The sequence below is a fragment of the Hippocampus comes genome, unplaced genomic scaffold (assembly GCF_001891065.2).
Source record: "Hippocampus comes isolate QL1 unplaced genomic scaffold, H_comes_QL1_v1.1 scaffold2, whole genome shotgun sequence".
Taxonomy (NCBI): domain Eukaryota; kingdom Metazoa; phylum Chordata; class Actinopteri; order Syngnathiformes; family Syngnathidae; genus Hippocampus; species Hippocampus comes.
Window position 1 is genome coordinate 1,759,467 of NW_017805139.1, and position 16,176 is coordinate 1,775,642.

Sequence of the window (16,176 nt, forward strand, 5' to 3'; positions counted from 1 at the left end):
TGAATTAGCTCCTGCCAGTTTGTCAGGAAGGCAGGTAGAAAGGGGCTCTGGAATAACCATAAAAATGATGAGCGAACATTATTTAAACATATTGTATGTACCGGTACAGGAAATTTTATGAACTCAAAATTGCTTGCTTTTGCGTATATGTGGAAATACGGTATATACTGTACCTGTACTTCATCCAGGATGAATGAGATAACCCTAACTCCCATATAAAGAAAAGTAAATGATAAAGCTAACCGATCAAAACCACATCAACACCAAAACAAAAGCATGATCAAACAGTATCATTTTTGATCCAATGGACGGCTGATAAGCTTGAAAATAGACACAGCTCTTAAAAAAGATAAAGCCAACCGATCAAAACCACATCAACACCAAAACAAAGCATGATCAAACAGTATCATTTTTGATCCAACGGACGGCTGATAAGCTTGAAAATAGACACAGCTCTTGTTTTCATAATGCAGGTCATCACTGAGGGAGATGGCAGAGTCCAGGTGGAAACCACCAAAGGCCATTGTATTTTCACTCTTGAAGGTGCCGAGAGGCAGGATGAAGGAATCTATTCAGTTGTGGTTCGTAACCCTGCTGGGGAGGATACTGCCGACATCAACGTGAAAGTTGTTGGTAAGAGCAAACATTAAAGAGTAAGATCACCCAAACTATACAAACACAATCAAGTGGTGATTGGACTTTTGGCCAATTACATTTGTTTTAAAGATGAAAAAAAAAAAAAAAACTAATGGTTTTCTTCCCCATCAGATGTTCCAGATCCTCCCCAAGCTCCCAGAATTCTCAGCGTGGGAGAAGACTCCTGTGTAGTCCAGTGGGATCCCCCTCTCTTTGATGGAGGACAGCCAATTACTGGTAAAGAAAGCAGAATGTGAAATGTTCTTCTTATCTGTTAAACATGACAAGCCCCGTTTTAACTAATACAAAATGTTGGGGTTTTTTTTGTAATACTCAGGATATGTGTTGGAGCGAAAGAAAAAGAAGAGTTATAGGTGGATGAGATTGAACTTTGACCCTTATACTGAAACAACCTACGAGGCAAAGAGGATGATTGAAGGAGTGGAATATGAAATGCGGGTCTATGCAGTCAACGGCATTGGCATGTCTCGTCACAGTCCCGCCTCACAACCCTTTGTGCCTGTCGGTGAGTCAAAAATGCAAGTTTTATTTTGCAGGGTGTGTCTATGCAAATAATTAATACCACCGTCTATTTGACGGTGTCAAAATTATTCAATCGACTGTGAGGAAAAAAAAACATACTTACCATCAAATGCTGTGAATGCAAAACATGCATGTCCTTCATTTCACTTGTGATGAAGAGTAGTGGAACTGTCAGTTCAGCAGTGTGACACTATTCTTTTCGATTGATATCCTCTTAAGTTTCATTTGAGTTCATGGAATCCCATCCAAAGTTGTTGAGGTCAGGATTTTACCAAATTGCTGATACAGTATTTGTGGTGGCGCAATGATTGCAGAGCAGACAGTACGATAAGAAGAAAAGATGAATGCTTTGGTTAAATAAGGCGGACAGGGGGAGTACTGACACACAGCGAGAGACCATAAAGGTTCCTTCTCCGCATTCTGGCCTCCTGCTGGTGTAACCAAGGGGGCAAACATGAATTCCTTTGCTCAGAGGTAGACATTTTCCGAGTGCTTAGCATGGTTTGCCCTCACTTTATTAAACTGTGAACATTTCCTGTTCCTGTGACTTTCTAACCTTTGACTACTGAAAGACATTCCCGGCATTTCTGGCGCAGCTTGCCGCTCAGTTACTGTCACAGAAAGTCTTGGCCTTTGCGGTGGCCAGACTATGACTGTGATTTAACACCTTCCGGTTAGAAATGCTGTCAATGTGTGATAAACAAAATGTACACGCTGAACTGTCTGTCCACTCTAGGTGAAGGAGAAAAGACAAAAACAAACAAACAAAAAAAAGCTGATGGTAGAGAAGGAAGTTCATCCATGGACTTTTCTTTATAAGTTCATGTTGTTGTTTTTTAATTCAAGTAGGAACAAAGTGTGTAGTTTTATCAGGGAGGTCGTCACTAAGTGAGAGTATCTTTTGAAACCCCCCCCAAATAATATAGCCACAGTATATGACTGTACGTCTACATATATATGTACTGTATGTATATTTAATTGTGTGTGTTTTATATAATTGTTATGATGTTGCAATGAGACATTTTAAGAGCAACAGTGTACAGGTATCTGGCCAATATCTTCAAATCAATTAAATATTCACATTTGACAGTACATCTTAATAAAATAATTCAAAGACGGCATGCTTGGACAACCATAGCAAAAAAAAAAATAAAAAAAGCAAGATGTGGTTCAAGGAACTGTCCAACAAGTTCAGAGAAATGTACTGTTTCTGCTTCACATAATTCTGCCAAGTGCAAACATGAGCAATTTTGTGAGAAGAGCCTCAATGAGAGAGGCGGCCAACAATCGAATGCTTTCGCTTGCTCGCTGTGCTCAGATTGGTGAAGAACTCGAAGGTGTCAACAGTTGTTTGTTTTTCGATGTGTCAGCTATTGTGATGAACAAAGCTGCGACATAACTTCCTCAATGATGTAAAAGCGTTAAGATGGCAGTGCTTTCCTTTCTTGATTCTTCCCATCATTAATTTGTCCAATTATGTCCTGTTGGGATTTTAACATTGGTACTGTTGACTGGACCTCTTTATGCTTCTCTGGTATACAGGATAGCAAATGAGAGAGATGAGAGAAGCTGTTAGGAGGTCATAGATTATTTCCAAACCCGTCTCGCTGGCAGTCAACTACTTGCGCCTTGCGTTCATGTATTTGCTCTTCTATGATCACTGTAATGTTTTAACTGGCAATCGAGCCCTTCAAGCTGCCCTATGCGCCTCTTTCAGCGCCAACAAGTGAGCCCATCGGACTGTGCGTGGACGACATCAGTGACACTTCCATCACACTCAAGTGGAAAGCGCCTGAACGGATCGGCTCAGCTGACCTGGAGGGCTATGGGGTTGAGTACTGCAAGGAGGGCTGTAAGTGCTGGAGACAAATTGGGACCTTTTTTTATTTATTATTATTATTTTTTTAATGGACCAAAATATGAACTCTTATCCACTTCTGTTAACATACATTCCAAAAATCTGGTCAAAGCAGTCCAAGTCTGAGCCACGGAGAGAACGCAGTTGGGTTTAAAAGTAGGGATGTCATGATTTCCTGACATCACCGATATTAACATAATATGAACCTCACAATATCAACATATTGTGAGATTTTTATTACATGTTGTAAAAACAAACAAACAACCCCCCCCCCCCACACACACACACAATAATGTGTTTTTTGTACATAATAACAGCAATGACAAAGAAATAGCTTTGGACAGTCTTTTTTTTTTTTTTTGTCATCTGTTCCTACTCGCTTCGCACGATCACGGTCGATAAAGTCTCCATTGCTGTGTTCAGCTGAAGCTGCTTTTAATATTGTAACATGACAATATCGGGAGCATTTTAATATTGTGATATCGTGATACAGTATAACCATTATTGTTACATCCCTAGTTAATTAGTAGGGCTGTCAAAGTTAAAGCGTTAACTTTAAAAATTAAGTCTAATGCAATATTTTATTTATTTATTTATTTATTTTATTGACTCAATTACATTTAATTGCCTTCCCGTGGGGACCTTTAACCTCTGTTCACTTGTGCAGACCAATTTAGGAGAGTCGCTGGCGTGAAGATGGACAAACACAGACGAGAGTTCGTTTTATTTTTCAGTTTCACTTGCTTGATGCTTGTTAGAGAAATCTCAAGTAATAAGCATTACTTATTAGTTTTGTTAGATTACGCTCTTGGGCACATGTAATTAGACAGTGGATTCAAGCTAGGTCGTTCACTGTGATCTCTTTCTTGCTTAGCTCTCCTTACCTGTGGCACGCACACGTCCAGGTCAGATCTTTGGAGTCGCACATTGGTATCTAGCGAGATAGAGTCATCCCACTGTTCGGGTTTTTTTTTTTTTGTCTTTAATGCTTGCTGCATTGAATTTACATTGAGATTAGAAGACTTAAGATACCTGTAAATCTGAGTCACTTTTGATTGTTTTGCTCAACAGTTGTATTTTACAGGAGAATCATTGTATTCAAGGATATTCAAGCTTTTTGGACAGTCTTTGAACCGAAAAATAATTTATGTTTGCTGATTTAACATTAATCCCAAGATTTTACTCTATATCTGTAACATTCATTCATTCATTCATTTTCCAATCCGGTTTATCCTCACAAGAGTCGCGGGGCGTGCTGAAGCCTATCCCAGCCGTCTTCGGGCAGTAGGCGGGGGACACCCTGAACCGGTTGCCAACGAATCGCAGGGCACACAGAGACGAACAACCATTAGTGCTCACACTCACACCGAGGGACAATTTAGACTAGAGTGTTCAATCAGCCTGCCAAGCATGTTTTTGGAATGTAGGAGGAAACCGGAGTACCCGGAGAAAACCCGCGCAGGCCCGGGGAGAACATGCAAACTCCACACAGGGAGGCCGGAGCTGGAATTGAACCTCTGCACTGTGAGGTCGATGCGCTAACCACGGGACCATCGGGCTGCCCTATATCTGTAACAAACGTTGCAAAAAAATAGTAGAAGTAGAAAAATTTGATTAATTGCAATTAATTACGGAAAACTGTGATGAATTGGTTGCAAGATTTTTTTTAATCTCTTGACAGCACGAGTAACAATTTCACCCTTCCAGGGACAACAGTTACTACAGTGGACAGCCTATCATGTTATCAGGTTACCGGTTATCATGATTGGTGCATGAAAGGGTTAATAAAAGTTTGATGCTAAAACCCCTAATCAGCTCTTCTCGAAGAGGGATTTGTGAACCAAAACTTCTGGCTTTCATTTTTATTTTAGGCGGGTCGTGTCATATTTTCATTTGTGTGTTTTTTGAGCACAGCAGATGAGTGGATACCAGCCATTCAGGGTCTGACCGAGAGAACCTCACTGACAATCAGAGAGCTCACTACGGGAGAAAAGTTGCAGTTTCGTGTGCGGGCGTTCAACATGGCTGGCCCAAGCGCCCCGGCCTGCCTGGCTCAGCCCGTTACTATCAGAGAGATCATGCGTGAGTGAAGACTTCCTTGGATCAACAATCAGGAGTGAAATCATGGAAAAGGAAAATATTATGGCCGTGTTTTATTCACGATTTGTGATTCGTGTTGGTTTTTTTTGCATAGAACGGCCTAAAATCTGTCTTCCCCGAAATCTTCGTCAGACTTTGATCAAGAAAGTTGGTGACACTGTCAACCTTGTGATTCCATTCCAGGTGCAGTAGGCTTGATTCAAACATAAAACTCCTTACTTTCGGCTAAGTTTAATTGACTGAGACGCTGATCCACTACATACAGAAAATAAGAGAGAGAGTTGTTCAAGTCCTCTGCGATTGTTTTTGTTTTGTTGTTACGCAGGGTAAACCCAGGCCCAAGGTTACATGGAGTAAAGATGGGCAGCTGCTGAACTCTGCGCTCGTCAGCGTGAGGAATAGCGACACCGACACGATCCTATTCATCCGCAAGTCAGAAAGGAAGCACTCAGGGCAGTATGATCTCCACGTGCAGATTGAGAATGTGGAAGACAAAGCCAAAGTGACGCTGCAGATTGTGGGTGAGCAGTACCACCGGATGGAGGCCAAACCGATATAATGCACTTTATGAAACCGCTGTTCAGATGTCATGAAGCATTATTAGCGTTGTTGCTTGTCTCAATTCTTTCTAAAATATTTCCGGTTCATTATTGGCCCAGGCGCTACACACAGTATATATAGTGCTTCCTGTTTCTGTTCATTTGTTGTTAGATTTGTATATAGTACGGGGGTCATTCAATAAATAAGATGAATTTTCCGGGATAAGGACTTCGAATACAGATAGAAGCTTACTTTAAAAAATAAAAATAAAAAATCAACGTAGTCTCTCAGCACTGTCACATACAAACTTTGTGTCTCTCGTGAACACCTTGAAGGGACCGAACAGGTGAAAGTCTGAAGGGGCAAGGTCTGGGCTGGAAGGGGGTTGAGGGAGCAGTTCCCAGCCCGGCTCGTCGATGGTCTGCAACGTTTGGGCTGCTGTGTGAGGCCTTGCGTTGTCATGACGCGAGATGACTCCTTCTGTCTGATGATCCCTGTGTTTGTTCTTTTTGTCTTTCTTGACCTGCCTCAGCAGTTCAAAGTAGTTGGCACGAAGTTTGAAAGTGACGATGAAGTCAAAATTGTTCATCGGTCCATAGATTTTTACGCAGAGGTAATATGGAAGCTTGTGCACAGATGAGAAAAGTATGTGACAGTGCTGGGAGACTACGTTGAATTGTTATTATTATTTTTTTTTTTTGAATTAAGCTTCTATCTGTATTAGATATCGAAAATGAATCACCTTATTTATTGAATGACCCTCTTACATGATTTGAGGAAAGGGTTAAAACAACCAATCTAGCAGCAGTCCACCTGTACTGTCCACACTGTAATATAAATGTGAATTTTCACATGTTTGACACTTGATTGTAGATGTCCCAGGAGCTCCTGAGGTCCTGAAGGTTCTAGATGTCTGGGGCTTCAATGTCGCACTTGACTGGAAGCCCCCCAGAGACGACGGAAACTGTGAGATAGCTGGTTACCGTATTCAGAAAGCCGACAAAAAGACCATGGTTAGTATCGCATGAGGTCAAGTCGGGGGCATTCAGTTGTAAGGATGCTGAATCAACAGCTTTGATCTTGCGACACAAAGTTTGTCATCTGGCTGGACATTGACGAAGAGTTGCCTCCTTAATGACACTTTGATCAGCAAATGCTGACAGAAGGAGTTGCTTGCAAGAGTTTACACGCCCCTTTTCTGCCACATCTAAGGAATGTCCTCAATCTCTCAAATGCTTAATCTCAATCTACCCTGGATGTCTGGCTACACGGTTGCTGTTGCTTCACTGAGGGATCAATTGAACTTTCCAGCAAGTTAGTGATTAGGGCTCGAGAAGATAGCACACACAATATGTCTGATTTGTGTCGTATGAAATTCCTAAATGCGTAAATGCTGAGGATTTCACACAGAGAGTATATTATTCCTATTTTTTATTTATAGTCCGCCCACTTTTTTAATGTGCATCTCCTTCCACGTAATTCTATCGATTCACATCATTCCAACGTTAACATATCGCAAAGGTTCACACCATCCACGGTATTGTTTTTCCTCATTCGAAAAATTCTGTTTGCCACAATTCCACATGTTGCCCCCCAAAATTCTCTCTTCATTCCCAATGGCACATCCAACAGAACAGATTCACATTGTTCTCATTCAGAAATGTACATGTTCATCTCATTCATTTACCTTGGGGAATGATTTTCAACATTTCAGAAATTCCCATATGTTACAAAGTCCACATCTCCAGCAATATGATTCCATATCATTCACCAACATGAAACAATTTTCACCAAGGCACTGCACATTTCTCAACAATCACTCCATACTATAAATATAGTTCCACCTCATTCCTTATCTTTCACTATCATTCCATACTATTCAAAGTCATTCCAATCCACGTTTCTGTATTTGTTTGCATTCCAAATTTCACACAGAATTTCTCCAATGGTTGTAATTGAAATCAAATTAGGAGTCTAAGGGCATGATTAAATTACATACAGTACACCACGATTAAAGCAGCATTAACAATGGCGCACCATTATATCAATGAAATAATTTTTCCTTTTTCATGTAACACCTTTGAAGGAATGGTTCACAGTCTTCGATCAGTACCGCAGAACCAACTGCGTTGTGTCTGACCTCATCATGGGGAATGAGTATCTCTTTCGAGTCTTTGCCATCAACCTGGTGGGTCACAGCCCAGAAGCCTGCAACACAAAAGACAGCATCTACATCCAGAAAACCGGTAGGTGAAACTTTCAAGGTGCAATTAGGACACTGAGCTATTACCTTGATGTCATCTGCACACGTAAACATGATGCATCCGCAGGGATGGACTGGAAGCCTGCCACCTACAAGGAGCTTGACTTCTCCCAGGCTCCCAAGTTCACGCATCCATTGGTGAACCGTTCTGTCATAGCGGGGTACAATGCCACCCTCAGCTGCTCCGTCAGCGGCGTCCCCAAGGTCAGTGAGTTCATTTCATGGAATAAGGGGGTTTAAGTATTCGGTTGTGAACATTTCATTTCTTTAATACTGTCAACGTTCCAGCAATGATTTTATTGTATTGCTGTTTGCAATGCAGGCTAAATAAATATTTGATACTTGCACGTGATTTCATTGGCTCCAAAATAGGGTTGAATGATTCAAAAGGAAAGAAAAATCTAATTTTGATTGCTATTTAAAATGTGATTCATACTTTTAAACATGCTTACGACAAACTAAAGGCAAATAAACAATGAATTAATATGTAAGTTTTTTTATCGACTTCAATTAGAGCTGTTTACGGGGTGGCAGTGATGCCCAGGACCGGTCCATAAATACACCAGTCGTTTGGGAAAATTAGCATATTGGCCATATGGCCACCCACCCCAGTATACCAGTGTGTGTGTGTGTGTGTGTGTGTGTGTGTGTGTGTGTGTGTGTGTGTGTGTGTGTGTGTGTGTGTGTGTGTGAGAGAGAGAGAAAGAGAGAGAGAGAGAGAGAGAGAGAGAGAGAGAGAGAGACACACATTGCCTCTATTATTACTTTGTATAGACCTAAATGAATTCAGGCTGCAAGCTAATGATGGTTATGTAAGAGAATCTGCATGCTGGTGTGTTTTATACATGATCCGATTAGTTGACTAATTGCAACTGCTATTGGCGACTAATCGACCGGCAAAATAATCATTTGTGGCAGCCCCAGTTGAGAATTGTTATTGCAGAGCCTCCGCCAGGGGTGCCCAAACTTTTTGGACCGAAGATCAACTTTTCGATCAAGCAACCTCCCGCGATAGACCCGTTACCGCGCACGTGCATGCCATGATGAGCAACAGCCTGACACGGAGGCATGCGACGCACTTTTGCAGCCTGTTGACTATCGTAGCTCACACGTACCGTTTTAAAGTGCTTCCCTGGGCCCTCTAGATTCCTATTCTTTTCCCGTGCCCTCGGTGAATTGTACACGAAACAAACTTTGAATGAGAATAATGATAACGATCAAAGATCTAGCGCAACAGCTCTGATCACAAGCTGCAATTGCAGACCGCTGAGCGCTAACAACTTCCGGTGACGCAGGTCACGCGTCACCGAAGGTTAAAGATTTACCTACTTTATTTTTTTAAATACTTTTTGTGAAAATGAGACTGATAGGATGATTAGAGTGCAGTGTACATTAACACAAAAATATATTAGTAACATGCACAAAGACACACAAATGGTTGTTTGTTTTTTTTCTCCCCTACACCCCTCGCGATCGACTTGGGACCAGTCTGCGATCTACCGGTCGATCGCGATTGATGTAATGGGCACCCTGGCCTACACAGACTGGGTTCGTGCTCATAATTAAGCTATGTTATTCGGGTGACAAGCATAAAACTTGCCAGGGCATGCAGAAAATGAAACCAGAATTAGAAATGTGTGTGCATTTGAGTGCGCCCTCCCAACTGAACTTGCCAGCCCCTCGCCACTCCAAGTAAAACGGTCTAGAACCACCAGTGTATAAATATTTGTGACATCTTTTGTTGTTGTTAGCCCAGAGTGACATGGTACAAAAACAAGATGGACATCACCCATGAAGCCAAATACAGGATGCTCAGTAAGCACGGGGTTCTGACCTTGGAGATCCGAAAGCCCTGTCCATTCGATGGAGGGGTGTACATGTGCAAAGCAGTCAACGACAGCGGGGAAGACGTTGTGGAGTGTAAGCTGGAGGTTCGCCGTAAGTATACAGATGAAAAACCTTTGACATACTGTACACTATCTCAGCTTTTGTGTTGTTGTTGTTTTCTTAGAGGCTAAAGCTGATTAGAAAATGGATGGATGAATGGTTTGTATGAATGTTGGCAGGATAGTTATCCATTTTGGCTCCATTAAATCTTGAATTAACCAAGAAGAAGAGATCAAAAGAATGAGACTTCCATAACTGATAACATCTGATTTGGGTCATACAATCATTCTGGATGAACATTAGACATGAGCTTCAACCGATTAGACATGTACTGTATGTGCATATTCTTGTAATGACATTATAAAATTGTACGAGTTAACATTTACCACTTCACTACATGCTACATGCCAAGTAGTACAATTTTGTCACAGTTGTCATCTCATGCTCAGTTTTGCCTCACGAATGACTTTCTCTTATGAGTAAACAAAGAGCTTACCGGTCTTGTACATGGACCTTTGCATACAGTATCATGTGTCATGACTTAATGCTTAGTTTACCATTCTCATTATACATAGTCACATAAATGTAAATAAGCCTATAATCAATTCAATTTGACCCTTTCCGGGACAGCGGTTATGACAGTGAACAGCTTACCATGTTATCAGGTTACAGGGTGCATGAAAGGCTTAATCGTAATGTTGCCGATACTCTCACCATCACTTATGAAGAGGGAGGAGCCTATCCTTCATTTTGCTCAAATTGGAATAGGTTATTTAACAGCTGCTCCACAGGGATCGGCTTTTTTCTTTTCTGGAATTCAGGTGTTCAGGTCAATATCCTTAAATTGGGACTGATATCATCTCACCTCCTCAGCGATGTGAGATTTGGAGTGCTAAGAGCTTTGTACTTTATTTGTCTTCCTTGCAGCTCAAATTGCAAAAGAAGAAAAGAAGGCGGGAGGGTCCGTTTGCTGAGCTTCTCTCACTGAGTGTTCACTTTTTTTTTTTTTTTGTCATGAGAGGCTTTCCACCTGCATTGCAGTTACCTCTGCAATCATCCCACACCTGGTCACGGATCACGTTTCCATAAGATGGATTGTACATGTCAAATGATATCACAATAAACATAAATCCGATTTTTGTCTGTCTGTCACCCCCCCAACCCCCCGCACATTACCGAGTTATCTTTTTGCTATTTATTGTGATTTGTAGCAAATATAAGAAGTGTGCTGCTAATTTCCAGCATGCACAGGAGGGGATATTTGAGTTGCCATTGACTGTGTTTTTTATTGCCGCTGAGCCTCGCTAAAGCCAAAAGTTGTGAGGCATGTGTCTCGTGTGTACACCAGTAGGACATATGCGTGTGTGTGCGTGTGTCCCAAATAGCTGACATGTCTTTTCAACCACAGAGCACGTGTGCGAGAGAGAAGTGTTAACACATGGTGGTTTGTTTCTCACAGAGAAGGGTTTGTGCGCCTAATTATTCTTACGACACGTTTATTCAAGAACTATTTCCTCCATTTTCAACATTATGCTGCAAAACATCACTAACGGTAACACTGCTTCTCTTTATAGAACTGCCTTGGCAAAGAACTTCACAACTGAATGGCGCAATTGGCCTCTTGAATGCACGTTCAACGTGATTTTGAGAAGTTTTGCAAGCGGCTGTTAACTTTGATAGCTGTCAATGGAACGGACGGTTTGAAAGATATATGACACAAATGAAAGCTGTAAACGAGTCAAATGTAGAGCATTTTTTTTCATCACACATAACTTAAATAAATACAATTAGAAAAACACAGGTGCGCACACACATACACACACACCATTAAAAGTTGAAATTACTTGACCATTGGATTCCACTATGTCAAGCACTTTGGAGCAGTTCGCCCTCATCAGTTTAAAAAAAAGTAGCCTAGTGTTCTAAAAAAAGAACACATGGGAACCAACACCACAACCAAGTGTGTGTTTCAGAGCAAGTATTGGCCCTACTCCTGCTAATATCATCTGTATGGTTGCTATTATTTCATGTGTGCAAAGTTTCATGCTGGTTTTCCAATTACTCAAGTTGTTTACCGAATAATGCCCAAAAGATGCTTGCGCTTTTGGACAGACCATATCATTAATAACTGAGCACCATAAGCATAAAAATGCATCTGCTAGATAAAACTATATACTTGAGATTTCCATTATCTCTGGAATCTTTATGGCTGCAAAGTAGCCTGACTAAGGCGACGCTTGCATACTGTAGTTGGGAGGCCGTAACAGTAAATAATTGACTTTGGGACCGCAGGGTCACGGTTCCAATCCACCCACGGAAGAATAAACTGCAACTTTAAACAACTCCAACAGTCGGTGTTAGAGAAACGCTTGTATGAGTCCAGACTACTATTGAGGTGAGGAACCGACCCAGACGAATCTCCCACCACACCAACAACTCCCTGGGGATTTAAAAAAAAAAACTGTCAAATAAACAAAACATTTCCCGAAGCAATACACTGTTCGGTGCAGTGGGGATTAGCGATTAATGGATGGATTCATGAGGCACAAGTCCAAGGTAGTGAACATTTCTCACCGTATAATGCACTTGTAATCTCTCACATCTTGTAATCTCCAAGGTGTCCGATAAAAATGCTTGAAAGGCTAATTTGTAGCTTCTCCTAGTCTGAGGTGGAACTACAATTGATCAGAAAACGGTTTTGTCTACACAGATTTATTCACATTTTTTTTCTACATGAGCAGATGGAACAATACAGCCTGGGAAGATCTCATGAAAAGGGCAAGAAATGACCCCAAGTAATCAGCACATTTATGTATATAACAAATTTGTAGTGTATAATTTGGTAAAAAAAAAAAAAAAACGAAATCACAGTATACAGCATAGATTCCTCCCACAAATAGCACTTAACATTATGTTCACACACACAAGAGTCAACAGGGATGCCAACAAACAGAAATTAAATAAAAATAGAGAGGCGGGGGGGGTCTTTTGGAAAGTACTGCTGTCAACTACACCCACGGAGGTAGCTTCCTAGAGTGGCATCCCAGTCTTGATAGTTTTGTTCAAATAATTTACAGACAGCTATTAAAAAAATAGTCATTAACACCTATATTCTTAATGAACATCAACCTAACGACAAAAAGACCTGTAATTTCTTCACCGGTTAGGAGATATGTCAATAAATCAAAGGAGATTTTGGCAGGTGCGACAGACAACAAAGGCAGTCTAGACAATGCTGACGTGTGCCCCAATAGAAGATGAAGAAAAAAAAAATCACTTCAGGATTCCAGATCGTCTTGATGGTAAAAACAACATTCCATTGGCTACATTCCTGAGCACTTGTAGATACATGCTCCGAGGGTGGGACCCACTTAATGTGTCAAATTACTCCCAGCCAAGTCCTCGCATACAGTCACATTTGAAAATGCTTGGCAATGAGAATAATACGCATAACATTGGAGCAATGCTCTTCAGACCGTTTACACAGAAAAAGAAGAGACGGACTGGAATAAAAAATGAAATATCCTACAGTTTTAATGATGCTGGTACAGTGGAGTAGATTTGAAGAGCCTTATTTGACATTATATTATCCCCCAGCAAACATATATTTCATTTCATATGTTCAAAGTATGGACCGCAATTAATGTTCAATGAAGGAATTGACTAATTATCTGTAGATCAGAGTGATGGAGCATTTAAACAGGGATCGGCTGCAATTTGCTCAATGCAATTACATTGAGCTTTATTAAAATGGTCTTTGAAGTGCCGACTGCGTTCAAAATAAAAGTGCACAGTGGTCAGCAAAGCAATGAAACATTAAAGCAACCTGATCTTGTCTTAAAAAAAAAAAAAGCACCACGAGTGGTGTTTGATCATAATCTGCGGCCTGACGACGAAGGGTCTCGAGTTGGCATTTTTGCATTTGAAACCATCAGACGAGCTGAGCATAACCTATTTACATGTACCAGTTAATGCATTTTAAAAATACACCATTTGCAACAGCTTGACAAAAGCTGGTAATTGGTTACTGAACAAGGTTACCGTTCATATGACACTGACTTCCATCCAAACATTATTGCCGCTCAAACAATAAATAAGACCAGCACTCAAAACAAGCAAGCGGAGCGGTTGCTCAAAACAGTGATATCTGCTACTTGATCACATTCTTAGTCTTAGTGACTTAATACAAGCAAGTGTCTGACTGACAACTCTCATACCGTCGTCACACTGTTCCATCACAATCACAGGCAGCTTGCACGGACCATTCATTTTTTCACCTCTAAGGTGAAGACGACCGGTCTTATACATTCAGAAACTCTACAACTGTCTACATTGATGTAAAAAAATAAAATAGTCTGAAACGAGCTTTGGCTGCGGAGATGCGTTTGCATTTGACAGGCCTTCAAATAAATCAAAGGACTTTGAAAAAGCTCATGAGCGCACATGGAGTCACCTCGTTCCAAGGTGAGAAGCAGGCACAGGTGGCGAGATGTCTTGCTCTGTTCATGGGCCAGCTTTTGACACAACCTTCTCTTCCACAGACACAAATTTCAACGTTCCCTTTAAATGACTGCTTGCGTCTGTTTACACACTGAAAACAAACCTAAGTGCTTGCTGTAATCTTTCACCGAGGGAATTGTTTCTGTCCCCCCTAATGTACCGGACATCTTTGAGCAGATAGAACAGCGTGCCGAGGCCGTCTTAGTCTTTGACGCGAGGTATGCTGTACGAGTAGTGCACGAGAGGGAGGCCTCTGCCCTGACAGAAGCAGGCTCTGCTGCATGCCTGAACTTGGTCTGAGCTGTCAGATACAAACGAGTCCCCCTCGTCGGCGTACTCGGACTGAGCGGACGGCGTACTGCTCTCCGGCCAAAATTCCTCAGTGCGCTGGCACGCAGTCACTCCTGTCAAGAGGGTAGGACAGCTGTGAGACTTCACCATGTGTCTGCAGACTGTGGAGGACGAGCGGGAAGAGCGGGTCTTGGCATGCAGCGTTGCCTCGCACTCTTCGCAGACAACCATCCCTCCACAAAGGTGAGAGTACACTCCACAGTCAAAGTTTAATTGATCGGAGGAGCTGCCAACCGTGAGCTCAGAGTCTCCGCCTCCATCGTCTCCATGACTTTCACCTCGCATTTGTTTTGCCTCCCTGGTCAATCGTCCACAGCTACGTAACCTCAGCCAGTCCTCCCTGAAGGCCGGGCTGAAGAAAACATAGAGAACCGGGTTGAGGCACGCGGGTAGGGGGAAGAAAATGAGGGTGACGGACTTGGCGATCTCGGGGCCTCCGGCGCTGGACCCGGTTAAGAGGGGGGCGAAGGAGAAAGCGGCCACGGGGCAAAAGAAGATGCAGTTGGTGAAGATGAGCCAAGCAACATGCCGCAGGGCGCCCGTCTGCTCCGGGTCAACCAGCTCCACCCTCCCGAGGTGGCAGTACAGCTGAGTGTATACGGCTGCCGTGAACAGGTAAGCCAGCGCGTTCAGCAGCACCAGGATAACTGTGACACTCAGGGCCGGACTCTCGGCCCCGGCAAAGGGCAGGCAGAGAGGCGAGGCAGACTGTTCGCTGAACTTCAGTAGAGGCAGGCAGGCTGCAGCGGCGGCAACCAGCCCCAACAGAGCCGCTGCCTGGCCGAAGCGTCGATCTCGTTTCCAGCATCCTCTGCGGCCGAGGCTGCTCCTCCTGGGTGACATCACCACTTTGCCCACGATATCCCGCACAGTCACGCTGCGCTCCACTGCTGCCAGTAAGAGCAACAAAACGGCCCACTCGGACGAGAAGACTGCAAGCGAGCCCGCAAACTGGCAGCCAGGTCCCATTTCCCACCACACGCCGAACTCGGCGAAGGATCCCCAAGTAGCAGCGTCCAGCACGGTCAACACGCCCACATAAATGCCCGTGAGCAGGTTAGCCAAGGCAAGGAGCCCCATCAACAGCCTGGCTGGGGGGAGGGATGGAGACCACCAGTGGGAGTGGCCTAAGTTGCAGTGTGTTGGAGAGAAGGTGGCAACCAGCACTAGACTGTTAAAAACCAGCGCCACCAGGCAGATGAACCAGACTGTCAGGCGAATCATCCAGTTCCCTAAAAGATGCTCACAAGGCTTAAAGGCACCTGCAGACAGAAAGAGGAAAACATTTGAATCAAAACGGCAAGTTAAGCTGTGGTACAATGGGGGGGCAGTAAATGGGCTTGCCTGGTGAGGGTGAGCAATGCATAATCATTGAAATTCGTTCTTCCTCCACCCAGTCTGAAAGATAAGTAACAAAGGACATCCGGCTCAACTAGAGTAACATATTTAGACTTCATAGCAATGTCATGAAATAAAGCAGAGCTGTTTCCATACTTTT

The 16,176-nt window shown here is 42.7% G+C and overlaps 2 protein-coding genes across 6 annotated transcripts in view; one reads left to right on the top strand and one right to left on the bottom strand.

Moving 5' to 3' along the window:
* mybpc3 (myosin binding protein C3) overlaps positions 1 to 10,962 on the top strand; it is a 31,222-nt gene extending 20,260 nt beyond the window's left edge. For all 5 annotated transcript variants that reach the window (XM_019867236.1, XM_019867238.1, XM_019867237.1 and 2 more), the window contains 12 exons: positions 474 to 633; positions 769 to 873; positions 974 to 1,162; positions 2,897 to 3,031; positions 4,952 to 5,119; positions 5,232 to 5,320; positions 5,463 to 5,658; positions 6,551 to 6,690; positions 7,764 to 7,923; positions 8,008 to 8,144; positions 9,692 to 9,878; positions 10,755 to 10,962. In XM_019867236.1, coding sequence (XP_019722795.1) covers positions 474 to 633; positions 769 to 873; positions 974 to 1,162; positions 2,897 to 3,031; positions 4,952 to 5,119; positions 5,232 to 5,320; positions 5,463 to 5,658; positions 6,551 to 6,690; positions 7,764 to 7,923; positions 8,008 to 8,144; positions 9,692 to 9,878; positions 10,755 to 10,801 — 1,713 coding nt within the window. In that variant the 3' untranslated portion in view covers positions 10,802 to 10,962. The remainder of the gene's footprint in view (positions 1 to 473; positions 634 to 768; positions 874 to 973; positions 1,163 to 2,896; positions 3,032 to 4,951; positions 5,120 to 5,231; positions 5,321 to 5,462; positions 5,659 to 6,550; positions 6,691 to 7,763; positions 7,924 to 8,007; positions 8,145 to 9,691; positions 9,879 to 10,754) is intronic.
* A 1,561-nt stretch (positions 10,963 to 12,523) lies between these two features.
* Positions 12,524 to 16,176, bottom strand: part of lgr4 (leucine-rich repeat containing G protein-coupled receptor 4) — a 32,655-nt gene continuing 29,002 nt past the window's right edge. The window contains exons 17-18 of the mRNA XM_019867241.1: positions 16,023 to 16,076; positions 12,524 to 15,940 (exon numbers count right to left, since the gene is read on the bottom strand). Coding sequence (XP_019722800.1) covers positions 14,529 to 15,940; positions 16,023 to 16,076 — 1,466 coding nt within the window. The 3' untranslated portion in view covers positions 12,524 to 14,528. The remainder of the gene's footprint in view (positions 15,941 to 16,022; positions 16,077 to 16,176) is intronic.